Below are 13,135 nucleotides of genomic sequence, written 5' to 3' on the forward strand. Positions count from 1 at the left end.
CCATCAAGCCCAGAAAACGTTCAAGTTCCCAGTACGTATCTCCCAGACAGAGGGATACAAAAGTTTGGACAAGCCAGTGATTGCAGAGAGGGCAGAATAACAGCAGATATGAAGCACTTGTGTTTCCTGTTTTGTCTGAATCCATGTTACACCCAGTGCTATTTTTAAGGCAGTATCTACCCTGTTAGCTGCCATTCCTTCTCCTGCTAGGAACCATTGAAACTGCAGTTTTGCGAAAAATTATCAGGCCCCACCCCTGTTATGTACTGAGTTAAATAGGATCCAAAATGCAGCAGTCTGATTGGTCCTAGAACAATAGGATTCAGAATGCAGCAGTCTGATTGGTCCGCAGGAGCCACCCAATCCAGCTCCAGGTGGAAGTGAATCCGCAACCTGATTGGCCTGCAGGAGAATCCCAGAATTAGCCAATCACATGCAGCCCATTGTGTAAATAATGTATATAAAGCAGATATTGTGGGGGAACTTTGATTCCTCCTCACCACTATGAGCTGAATAAAGAGCGTGAAATCCACTCTCGACTCCGAGTATATTTCACCCCCCAAAAAAGAAAACACTACGATTCCCAGGATTCTGGGGGGGGGGGGGACCCACACCCTGTTAAACTGGTATAAAACTCGCATAAACTTGTAGTTGTTGTTGGAAATGCTTGTCACTGAGGGGAAGGAGACACTCCAAGATCCTGGCTCACCAGCCAGACATGTATTTCCCCCAAGCAACAGGCCTAAAGAAGTGGACTGGTGGTTTGGATCTATTAGAAACCCAATGGCTGCCTCCCTTTGCAGCGGAGGACTAAGGGGAGGCGAGCTGGGAAGCGAGCGGAAGCGCCCTGGCCTAGAGGGGCCGGAAGTGCCTCTGCCGAAAACAGGAAGCTGCTCCTGTTAAGGGCGGAAGCGAAGCCAAGGTGGGCGGAGCCGGCGGGAGGGGAAAGAGCCCGTGCGCTTGGCTGGAACCCAAGATGGCGGCGGGGATGTACCTGGAGCACTACCTAGACAGTAAGAGCGGGCGCGGGGCTCGGGCGGGACGCGGCTCCAGGCAGGCGGCGCAGGCGGCTCCCAGGAGGCGGCAGAGGCCCCGAAGGCCCGCAGTCGGGGGAGGGGGGGGTCGAGGCACCTCATATTCCTACGTGTGGGTCAGTTCACACGTTACGGCAGCAGCCGACCCGGATTCGCCCTGGTTCCTTTTCAACAGGGCGCTGCGGCTTAATCCTTCAGTGTGCTCTGTGGTTCCAGTTCCTTCCCTTCGGGTGCGTTGTCTGTTTGAGTTTAGCCCTCATTCTGTTTTTCATTCCCCCCCCCCCCCCCAAAGGAAGGGTGGAAGAAAGAAACTGCTTGATATTGGCATTGGTGAAATTTAAATGTAATAATGTTTGCAAATTCCACACCCCCTCCCTCTTCTTCCCCACATCCACAGTTTGGCTCTGCCCTGGTTAAAATATGGCAGTGCACTCAGATACTGCTGGACACAAACACCCGCTTTACAAAACACACACACACAACAACCATTGTATTGTGCTTTGTTGGTTAATATGTGTGTGCGAGCATGTGCGCAAGCGGCGAATCGCAACACGCGCAGTCGTGGGTTGCGTTCACTTCAGGATGCGAACAGGACTCTGGAACGGATCCCGTTCGCATCCTGAGGTACCACTGTATTGACATGTGTTTTAATCTGTTTTTTAGCTTATGATTTATTTTAAGCATTTTTGAATGTTTAAGATCATTTTACTGATAATGTTATTGTTCTGTTATTTTTTAAAATGCTTTGATGTTTTATCGCGGTCAAGTCTCGTGAAGTAAATAAACAAAATGTGTTTTAAGGTGTGCACCTACAAATGTAAAATATGATTGAGGTAAATGTGGGTATCATATGAGTATGCTAGTCAAAGAGCCGAAATTGGCTGCAGCTTCTTTTCAAGTATATGTTTGGTTAGGAAACAATTCAGTTAACATGGAGTTAATGTTGAGCGTACAGTAAAAGAAAGTATAAATGAAGGTGTAGGAAAGAAGTAACACAGGCAGGTCCCCACCAAGCTGATCTTGTTCTCCATCTCACACTTGCCCTCTTTCTCTAGGCATTGAGAATTTGCCCTTTGAGCTGCAGAGAAACTTCCAGCTCATGAGAGACCTGGACCAACGAACAGAAGGTAAGTCTGCAAAACCCCTGCTGATTGAGATTGACTGTGTAAGTCTTCCTTGTCACACATTGAAGAACAAATAAACCTGGTGTTCGTATCCCTTTATGTTTGGTGTCATGCCAGAGTGCTCTGTTATAATGCTGCACCCTACTTTTGCTTCCAGATCTCAAATCAGAGATTGATAAACTGGCCACAGAATATATCAGTAATGCACGGACGTTGTCTTCAGAGGAGAAGCTGGGGCTCCTCAAGCAGATCCAAGAGGCCTATGGGAAGTGCAAGGAGTTTGGCGATGACAAAGTGCAGCTTGCAATGCAGACATATGAGATGGTACGAGGGGGCCTGATTAGGTGGGGCTTTTTGGACAGTCTTTGTGAAGAGCCTTCATCCAAGCAGAATTGTATCTCTTTGGGCAGTTACTTTCTGCTGCCATTCTCTTTGCCTTTTTATAAGTCTTTGCTCTTTTGGTGGTTGGGACATATTCTCTCAAAAATAACGCTCTCCCCCTCTTACCGTGTCTGCAGGTAGATAAGCACATCCGGCGACTGGACACGGATCTCGCCCGGTTTGAAGCTGACTTGAAAGAGAAGCAGATAGAGTCAAGTGACTATGACAGCTCATCTAGTAAAGGCAAAAAGAGTGAGTTCTGGTTTCTGTAGAAGTGGCTGACATGAGGGTGGGAACAGGGGCAAATGAAAGATGTCCAGAAATGGTGATAGTAGAATTTCAGTCTTCAGAGCAAGTTACTATGAAAGAAAGACTGCATCCTCCTAAATCTGTTTTGAATTTATAACAAATCTAGAGATACGGAAGAGGAAAAATTACTGAGTATTTCCTTCCATTCTTCTGACTGATTCCATCAGCAGATGGAACGCATTGGGTACCATCCACACAGTTGCTACCTGACTCCACCCTAATTCATAGTGGGGGGAAATGCTAATTGGTAGACAAGGGGGGAAATATTTCATAATGGGTGACTTGAAGTACACTTGCATTTGCAGGGTAAATGTACATCTAGGCTGCAGCAAAGAGACATTTTCATACAGTAAGTGACTGTGCCTTAGAACAGTGAAGTCAACGAGACAACCAGGAGGGAAGCCTACCGGGTGCTATCAAATTGAACATATTTGTAAGCAAAAAGTTGTGTCGACGTAGAATTTGATGTTAAAAGAAGACACTTCTAAAAAAGAAGAAGAAGAGAGGATTTGTTAAAACGAAGTTAAGGAAGAGATGCCGACACCAATTTATTATTTATATGCTGATCATCCGGGTGGCCCCAGCCACTCTGGGCGGCTTCCAACAAATTAAAGCATCAGACACAGTAAAACATCGAACATTAAAAACTTCCCTGTACAGGGCTGCCATCAAATGTCTTTTAAAAGTCAGATAGTTGTTTATTTCCTGGACATTTGATGGGAGGGCATTCCTTAGGGCAGGCGCGACTACCGAGAAGGCCCTCTGCCTGCTTCCCTGTAACCCCACTTCTCGCAATGAGAGAACCGCCAGAATGCCCTCAGAGCTGGACCTCAGTGTCCGGGCTGGACAGTGAGGGTGGAGACGCTCCTTCAGGTATACTGGGCTTGTATAGACCTTGCTCCCACCTTGACCCGCTCTATCCCAACATAGGAAGTAGCAAGTACTGCCAGGAGGTTATTTAAAAAGCATTGTAATAGAAACTCCAATTAAATGTATCCCACAGATTAGGAAAAAGTGCATAAATGAACCTGAGAAATTGTAATTGTGATTTACTCAAGTCAAGGAAGCTATAACAGGCAGGAAGCCTTCCTTTTTTAAAAAAAAACCCTTGCATGTATGTTTTATGGTTATGTAAGTAGCAGGCGAAATTCTGACTATTAAGTGGCATATAAATATCTGAAATAAATAAAGTACATTCCGCCGCAAACAGATTGGCAAAAATAGCATTATGAAAACAAAAGATGCTGAGGGAAAATCCACATAGCTTCTGCAAACAGAAGTCCTGCTGTAGCAACGTTTTAGAATTATCCGCTAATGCAACAGTATCTGGGTACAGAACATAAAACAGCGTAGATGTAAAACAAGAGTTTTCAAAATAGAAGGAAGCAGTGAGGTATTCTACAGGTCTGCTTTGAGACCTGCACTGTTTGACTTGTTCATAAATTACCGTATCTGAAATCCTTTGTGAACATGAGGGCGAAGCTAACAGATGACACCAAATGATGGGTTCTAAAGAACTTAAAAACCAAAAGGATCTCTCCAGATTGGGCAACAACGAATGCCATTTGAGATTCATTGCAAGTTAGCGCAAAATGATGGCCATTGGGGCAGAAAATCTTAGCCACATACACTAATGAAGTCATAACTAGTTGTGACTAACCTGGAAACGGCTCTTAAGACCATGGTGGATAGTGCAATGAAAGCATGGACTCAGTGTAGTAGCAGTGAAAACACCAATTTCCACATTAGGAGTTTTTGCGAGGGATGACTAGTATACCATTTAATACCAGCTACTAAGCAGCAGTGGGAAATGGCTGTTCTTTTCATGCCAGGCTCTGCCTGTGGGTTTCCTGAAGGCATCTGGGTTAGGTGGCTCTGTAAGCTGATCCAGCTGGCTTTTTTGTGTGCAGTGAGATTCACATTTGGCTTAATTTATTCAGATTGCTAATGCTGTGTTCCATTGCGGGGAGGGGGAGAGATTTATAGAGCTCCAAATTGTTTTTTTCTACAGAGATTTGAAAGCATGCTAGTAGGCCAAATAAGCTCTGTTTGTCCCAAAGAGAGGTACTTGATTCTTGATTTGCCCCCCTTTGTCCGTGTTGTGCGCACAGAAGGCCGGGTCCAGAAAGAGAAGAAAGCAGCCCGTGCTCGCTCCAAGGGGAAGAATTCTGACGAGGAAGCGCCAAAGACAGCCCAAAAGAAGCTGAAACTAGTCCGCACGTGAGTGGGAAGAGGGGACAGGCAGAAGGCAGTGATCTGAGTTAGTAGATGTTACCAGTCTCGCCCAATGTCAGCTCTACTCCATTCTAGCACCATCCATGGTCGTCGTTGTGCCCAGAAACTCTGGCAGACTAGGTGGTCAATTTTCCTACTGGTGAGGATTGTGAGAAGTGCCAAGCTGGCAAGTTCTTTATTCCTTAAGGTAGTTGATTCCAAGGGACATGGGTGGCGCTATGGTCTAAACCACTGAGCCTCTTGGGCTTGCTGATCAGAAGGTTGGTGGTTCAAATCCCCATGATGGAGTGAGCTCCCGTTGCTCTGTTCCAGCTCCTGCCAACCTAGCAGTTCGAAAGTACACCAGTGCAAGTAGATAAATAGGTACCGCTGTGGCGGGAAGGTAAATGGCGTTTCCGTGTGCTCTAGCTTCCGTCACGGTATTTCATTGCGCCAGAAGCAGTTTAGTCATTATTGCCACATGACCCAGAAAGCTGTCTGTGGACAAACGCTGGCTCCCTTGGCCTGAAAGTGAGACGACCGCCGCAATCCCATAGTCACCTTTGACTGGACTTAACTGCCTAGGGGTCCTTTACCTTTTACCTAGTTTATTCCAGAGAGAGGTGGGGGGTGAAGGGAACGTTTTTTGATTGCAGGGGTCTAAGAGAAGTCTCCACTGATGACTTACTAACTCTGTTTTCCGTCCTGAAGCAGCACAGAGTATGGGATGCCTTCGGTTACCTTTGGAAATGTTCACCCCTCTGATGTGCTGGACATGCCTGTGGACCCCAATGAGCCCACCTACTGCCTCTGCCACCAAGTCTCCTATGGGGAGATGATTGGTTGTGACAACCCTGATGTAAGAGACTCTCTTGGGAGTTGAGGGTGTGGGGGGCTCAGCTCTGGGGCAATGTGAACAGCTGCAGATGTGGGAATCTAAAGGGCCTCGTGACACCATTGTGGAAGTCAGGATTCTGAAACTAGAATACAGTGGTACCTCAGGTTACATACGCTTCAGGTTACATATGCTTCAGGTTACAGACTCCACTAACCCAGAAATATTACCTCAGGTTAAGAACTTTGCTTCAGGATGAGAACAGAAATCGTGCTCCGGCAGCAGCAGGAGGCCCCATTAGGTAGGGGGTGCTTCAGGTCAGGTTAAGAACAGTTTCAGGTTAAGAACGGACCTCCGGAACGAATTAAGTACTTAACCTGAGGTACCACTGTATTTTTGTTTATGACCTTAGTACAGATTGGCAACACTGTTTAAAATATAAAAGTTTCCTAAATTAGCAAACCACCCTTTGGCTTGCTGTTCACCTTGCCTTGTTTCTTCTTTTTTAAGAAGCGAATGCCTAGGAAAAAGCTATGGATATGGGGCAGTTGTCTACTGTGTGTTTATGTATTCTTTCCCTCCGGACTCTTGCCAGGCCTCATGCAATAGTGCAGTTTCAGCTGAAGGTTCTCCCTTGCCACTGCATAGAACAGTGTTTCCCAACCTGGTGTCTCCAGCTGTTTTCAGACTACAGTTCCCATCATTCCTGACTACTGGTCGTGCTAGCTAGGGACGATGGGAGTTGTAGTCCAAAAACAGCTGGAGACCCAAGGTTGGGAAACACTGGCATAGAGGATAAGGAGTGCATCATGTCTGAGCAGCAGAATGTGCCTCACTTGCCTCTTTCTATAAAAAAGTTTTCCTGGAATGTGGCCACATTATCTCTGCATTTCTTAGCGCTTCTTCAGCCAGTCCTTCAGCTCCCCTCCTTCCCCCTCTAAAGGAGTTGCAAATGGAGGGAGCACTAAGTGGAAATGGCTTCTAATGACCTGGCACCTGCCGTCACTGCCCAACCCGACAGTGTTCCTTTAGGCTTTGCAGCTGCAGTGTCCCTTGAAACACCGAGGCACTTGCTCTCTGAGCCATCCCCAGCAGTGTTCTCTGTGTTATACTTCCCAAACTTTGAAGCACTCACACCCCAAAATTGAGAAGCTATGGGTTCACAGGTTCCATCTGCTCAGTGAAAGATTGCATATGTGTAGGAGAAGAATCCAAGACGAGGATACTGGATCGGAGCCCTGCCCTTGTCTCCATTTGAGTTTTGTGTCTTAATTTATCAAAGACAGCCATTTGGTGATAACAGACCTACTTCCAGCCTTCCAAATATTTTCCTCTTTTAATATTCATTTATTTCCACATATTTCCTGGGTCTTCATCTACTAATCAGTTTTAAAAAATACAGTGGTGCCTTGCAAGACGAAATTAATCCATTCTGTGAGGCTCTTCGTATAGCGGTTTTTTCGTCTTGCGAAGCAAGCCCATTGACAGCTTAGCGGATTAGCGCTATTAGCGGTTTAGCGGCTTTTAGCGATCAGCTGTTAAGCGGCTTATCAGCGGATCAGCTGATAAGCGGCTTAGGAAAAGGGGGGGGGAGGGGAAAAAACCCGCAGGAACTCGCAAGACATTTTTGTCTTGCGAAGCAAGCCCATAGGGAAATTCGTTTTGTGAAGCGCCTCCAAAACGGAAAACCCTTTCGTCTAGCGGGTTTTCCGTCTTGCGAGGCGTTCGTCTTGCGGGGCACCACTGTAAGTCCAAATGAGCTTGTGCGTTAAGGCTTTTGTGTAAGTGAGCAGGATTGATGTATAGCTTTAATTCTTCAGTCTACATTCCCAGCAAGATGTGTCTGCACAGAACTCATCAGTTCTTCAGGTAGATATGTATTTAGTTGTGTTAGCTACTGGCCTTTGCAATTTGTGTAGAGTATCAGAGAAAATTATTAAACTGAATTAAAACACCAGTTATTTGCATGCAAATGTACAGAATACATACAACACCCCTTAACAGATAAAATATTAAAATTCAATTCAAATTTTAAAATTACACAACTATACAGTTTAAAACTCAGGACGTTGTTGTGGCCTTATTTGAATCATCATCATTTGCATGCTGCCTTTCCAAAGTTAACTATGCTGAAGAAAGCTTGCAACATGAAAGCTGTGTACATAATTACAGCAATATAACAAAAGTAGTCATGAGCATAAATAAAAGTATCTCTGTAAGCATACAGAAAAATAAACAATCCCCAAATAAATCATAAGGTTTAACAATAAAGATACAACCCCTCCCCCCAATAACAGCAAAATTTATACATCACCAAAATAAAATCTTGACCCCCAACCAAAAAACAACAACACCTAAATAATACTCCACCCCAAGAGTGCTTTGCAGGACTCGCAGCAAAGATGGTTGCTTGCAATTGGCTAAATGGCCTCGCTGAGACAATATCAGTTCTTTGTTAGGACATAGAAGCTGCACTCGCTGAACTGGTTGACGGATTCTTCAGCAGGGACCATTCCACTTGTGTGTGTATTTCTAATGGGGTGTGTGTGTGTAACATAGCTTCAGAGTACAGGGGCAGATGAGCCCCATAGAGATAGATAGATGGATGGTTAAGAAGCTTTGGGAGAGCCAGGAGCAAGGGAGAAGGGATTGTTCATTATGGAGTAGAATTACGTACTGATCCTTTACAAAGACAGTGATGGCAAACCATAAGAGGGAAGGAAAGGGCTTGAAAGCGAGGCTCTGAGAAACCCCAAACAGTTCTAACATGGAGAAGAGACGAGGGGTCACTAACTTTAAGCTTTTGTTCTCTATACCTTTCGCCAGTGCTCCATTGAATGGTTCCATTTCGCTTGTGTGGGCTTAACAACAAAGCCAAGAGGGAAATGGTAAGTGACTATTTGCTTTCTACAGTCGTACCTCGTGTTGCGTCTGCTTCATGTTGCACCTTTTCGTGTTATGTCCGCAACAACCCGGAACTACCGGAACGGGTTACTTCTGGGTTTCACCGCTCGCGCATGCACAGAAGCGCTAAATCGCGCCACGCACAAACACGGCACTTCTGGATGTGAACTCTTCAAGTTGCGGGTGTGCCTCCGGGACGGATTGTGTCCACAACTCAAGGTTCCACTGTATAGCGCATGGGTAGGCAAACTGAGGCCCGGTTGCCAGATCCGGCCCAATCAGCGTGTTTTTACATGAGTAGAATGTGTGCTTTTATTTAAAATGCATCTCTGGGTTATTTGTTCTCCCCCCCAAAAAAAAAATTATATATAGAGAGAGAGAGAATGAGAGAGAGAGAGAGAGAGAGAGAGAGAGAGAGAGAGAGAGAGAGAGACCGGCCCCCACAAGGTCTAAGGGACAGTGGACTGGCTCCCTGCTGAAAACATTTGCTGATCCCTGGTATAGTGCCTTATAAAATCTCTGTACCCAGCCCCCACTGTGCTCTGAGGGAATCGGAGCACTGAACGTTTGGAGCTTGAGGAAAGATTGCCGTTTTCTGAAGAGTCTTTAGGTGCTCATTAGGAAAGACTAGCAAAATACACAGGTAGAAGACTGCATTGCAGGGTTCACTGGTTGGGGGTACAAAGCCTTGCAGGATCCTCATTTGTAAGATATGAGCCTCCCAGCATCTAGCGTATTTTTCGCTCTATTAGACTCACCGGACGATAAGGTGCACCTAGTTTTTAGGGGAGGAAAACAAATAAGAAAGGAACGCAAAACGTCCTGAGATAAGAGGGAGCGCTCCTCCATCTGTGCTCCGGAGGCTTTGCGGCGCTATCTCTGAAGCCAGGAGAGCAAGCGGGATCGGTGAGCGCCGATCCCTCTTGGCCTCCTGGCTTCAGCGAAAGCAAGCCTACTGGCTTTCCTCCTGCAAGAGCCGCGTGCTCTTTAAAGGGAGCGTAGCTCTTGGGGGCTTTTCTGGGAGGTGGGGGAACGGACAGAGCCGCACACTCTATCCCTTCCCCCACCTCCAGCAAAAGCCAGGGATAGCCACACGAAGCCTCCGCAGGGGCAACCCTTCTCCCTCCTCGGGGAAAAGCCCCAAAGAGCTGCACACATGCTCCATGTGGCTCTTTAAAGGGAGCGCTGACCAGAGCCTCCTGCCTGCATTCGCTCCATAAGATGCACACACATTTTCCCTTACTTTTTAGGAGGGGAAAAGTGCATCTTATAGAGCGAAAAATACGGTAACTGGAGGTTAAGTTTTGCTGCCACTGCAACCCAATACTATACCTTACACCCCCCCCCCCCCCGGAGTGAATGGCAGCTATTCATGTATATGGGTGAAAGTTGCAGGGGTGTGCTTGGTGACTCAACTGGTGTGATGGCCCCAGCTACTGAGAACTGTTCCTGTACTCTTCTGACTTCTCCAACCTTTCAAGCGTTTCTTGTGCGTACTGGAGTTTTGACACTGTCCATAGCAATTGGGGTTTAAAAATATATTCAATATTTGTTCATGTCTATGTTACATGTACTTAGGCCTCTTATATGGATGTTGATAATTTGATGTTGATATTTTGATACTTTGTATATGTTTGTAACAGTAGTCATAGTAATAATAAAATAAAAATAAAACAAGCTGCCTGCCTGCAATATATTGTCAGGACTTTAGATGCTTGTATTGCTGCAAATTGTGAATTTTGGAGTCTCACTTTCTGGTGCCACACTTGATGGATAACTCACTTGGTGAACTGAGAATATTACACTGTGACATGGGGGGAAATGTATATTGGACTTTTCTGGCAACACAAATGCTTTAAAAGATTATATGCAGTGACTTGCAAAAGCTCAGAACCAGAGAGAGGGTTGTTTTTGTTGAAAAGAGGCACCATCCCCAACCTTTAGTTGTACTTATCTTTTGTGGAAAAACCATTTTCTTCCAAATGCTCCATGCAGTCCTGGCAGACTGCTGAAATCCAAATTCTAAAAAACACCTTTACATATTTTTGAAACCTAGGCACAGCATTGAAGGAAATGTATGAATAGGGCCATCCTATGACAAGATGAAAAATCTGAGATGAAAAATCCAGATGCCGTCACTAATTAATATAAATTATGCTCTACTGGAAAGTTTTCTTTCACTGGCTTTCCTTAAAGCAATGTTTTCCCCCCAACTTACTACAATTCCCATCATCCCTTACCACTGGTACTGCTAGCTGGGGGTGATGGGAATTGTAGTCCAAAAACAGCTGGAGGGCCAAGTTTGGGAAGCACTGCCTTAAAGTAACAGGAGCATCTGAATAAATGCATGGTGGATTGTACCCTCTCCTACTTTTAGTGGCACACAGAATCCAAATGGTTTTCCTACCCTGCCTCCTGGTAATGCAGTTTTTGTATACAAATTTACTCAAGTTTGCATAGCGCCTATTATATTGCTTTCTTTTCTTTTCTGCTTGCAGAATTGGGAATTTCTTAATGCGCAATTCTAGATGCCTTTTCATTCTCAGACACCATTTGTCTTGTGATTACTGCTTTTGCCTTGTCTCCCTGCTACAGGTTCTGCCCTCGCTGCTCCCAGGAGAGGAAGAAGAAATAAAACCTGCGTGTTCTGAGGTCCAGATGTGGTTACCAGAACACCCACCCCTACTCCTGGGCTTCAGCACCCTTCTCCCAGTTCCTGGGGTTTCATAGTTAGGGGGTGGGTCTCATCCTGGGTGAGCAGAGCTACCTGTGAATGGTTTTTATCCATATGATGGTTCCTGCGTGTACTGAAACACTCACTGCTTCCCAGTTCCTCTGTGGCGGCAACCCTTGAGGGGGAAGATGGAGTAAGCCTTTTTCATTCTTACAACCTTTTACCCTGAATAGGTTCCAAAGCTTGCATTAGCTCAGAGGAACCCAGACTTGTTGGTGGAAGAAGGAGTGACACCTGAATAACAGAAGAAATGAAACATTTCCTCCAAAAATTTCTCATTTGTGTCCCAGAAGAGGGGCAACTAAGTCAACCCCCTTGTTCAGTAAGCTGGGTAAGAAGATGGGTCTCTCATGCCTCCCTCCCCCCCCCCCCCCACGACATTCCATTTCTCAAAGGGAGCGGAACCATTTAGAGCCAACTGGAATGGGTCTCGTTTTCTTCGTGAGGAGGAGCGCCCCCCCCCCCCGCCTGCTGAATGAAGTGTTTTGTGGATTTTTAAACGGAGGCCATCCAGAATTCACTCCTCTCTCGGTGGTGCTTGTATTGGGGGAAACCCCGTGTTGTAAAATATGGCATTAAATAAAGTCAATTCAACAAACTTTGTAGTGATTCTCGGTTGTGAGTAGAGGGGTGGGATTCACAGAGCAGGCAAGTCATTGACAGAAGAAGAGGCATCTTCAGCACTTAAGAGCTCTAACTTGCCCGTCTTACCTGCAGTGGTTGTTTCTGATACCTAGTTTTCAATATTGCGATATATCACCACCTAAACATCACGATATGCTGATATAGCACAATGTCTGAAATAAGGGCGGAGCACGGTTGCTGCTGCTATTATTTTATTTGTACCTCTCCCATCTTAGTTGCCCCAGCCACTCTGGGTGGCTTCCAGCAAATATAAAAGCATAATAAAATATCAAAAATTAAAAACTTGCATGTACAACTTTGCTGCCTGCTGATGTCTTCTAAAAGTTGCATTTTAATAATGCAAAAAGCTAATACTGTAATTAACGATGGGGAATTCAACTGGTTATAGCAACGGGAGACAGACTTCACAAAAGTGCTTTTAAAAACCTGGGTTTTTTATTTTTTTAAGTATTTGGTAGATACCTAAAAGATAAATTGGGCACCAGACAAACATCCCAGGAGAGGGATTTTTACAATGGGCTGTCGTGGCCGAAAAAGTGCTTTTCGTGATTATAAGGATGAGCCTGATGCATAAGGTAAATGTCCGCAATGGCGCCACCTGATTTTGGCTTTGGTCCTGCCCACTTTTGACTGGCTCCACAATGCAGCCCCCAACAGGTTACCCCCAAGGTCTGGATCTCACAACCCATGTAGGGCCTTAGAGGTTAACACTGTGACTTTGAATTGGCCTTTTCCTCCACTTCCTGTCCTGGCCGCCTTTCTACCATCTTGCTACTTGCTTTCTGGTTTCTACTTTCATTTATGTTGATGGTCCAGTTAACTCCCACAAATTTATTAAAGCCCATGTTCTGCTTCATGTGCTCTTCTTGGGGGGGATTTATTTATTGCCATTTTGTGTTTTCTAGCTATTCTGCTTAACGCTGCCATAACCAAATAAAGTCGTTTCAGGTTTACT

General features: G+C 45.5%; 1 protein-coding gene and 1 long non-coding RNA gene across 6 annotated transcripts in view; one reads left to right on the forward strand and one right to left on the reverse strand.

The window, feature by feature from the left end:
- The window catches only part of LOC307206918, a 249,753-nt gene that overhangs the window by 217,683 nt on the left and 18,935 nt on the right, over positions 1–13,135 (reverse strand). The window lies entirely within an intron of this gene.
- ING4 (inhibitor of growth family member 4) lies at positions 875–12,133 on the forward strand. 5 transcript variants are annotated; one of them, XM_079960190.1, is made up of 8 exons: positions 875–1,013; positions 2,090–2,161; positions 2,316–2,482; positions 2,677–2,791; positions 4,963–5,068; positions 5,774–5,921; positions 8,724–8,785; positions 11,397–12,133. In XM_079960190.1, exons 1-8 carry the CDS (start codon positions 977–979, stop codon positions 11,434–11,436), a joined length of 747 nt encoding a protein of 248 aa, XP_079816316.1. In that variant the 5' UTR covers positions 875–976; the 3' UTR covers positions 11,437–12,133. The 5 variants fall into 5 exon arrangements, with proteins under 5 accessions (XP_079816316.1, XP_079816318.1, XP_079816314.1 ...); XM_079960188.1 differs by having other exon boundaries at positions 876–1,013; positions 4,960–5,068; XM_079960189.1 differs by having other exon boundaries at positions 876–1,013; positions 4,960–5,068; positions 5,777–5,921.

Source organism: Podarcis cretensis (genome assembly GCF_951804945.1).
Source record: "Podarcis cretensis genome assembly, chromosome: 17".
Taxonomy (NCBI): domain Eukaryota; kingdom Metazoa; phylum Chordata; class Lepidosauria; order Squamata; family Lacertidae; genus Podarcis; species Podarcis cretensis.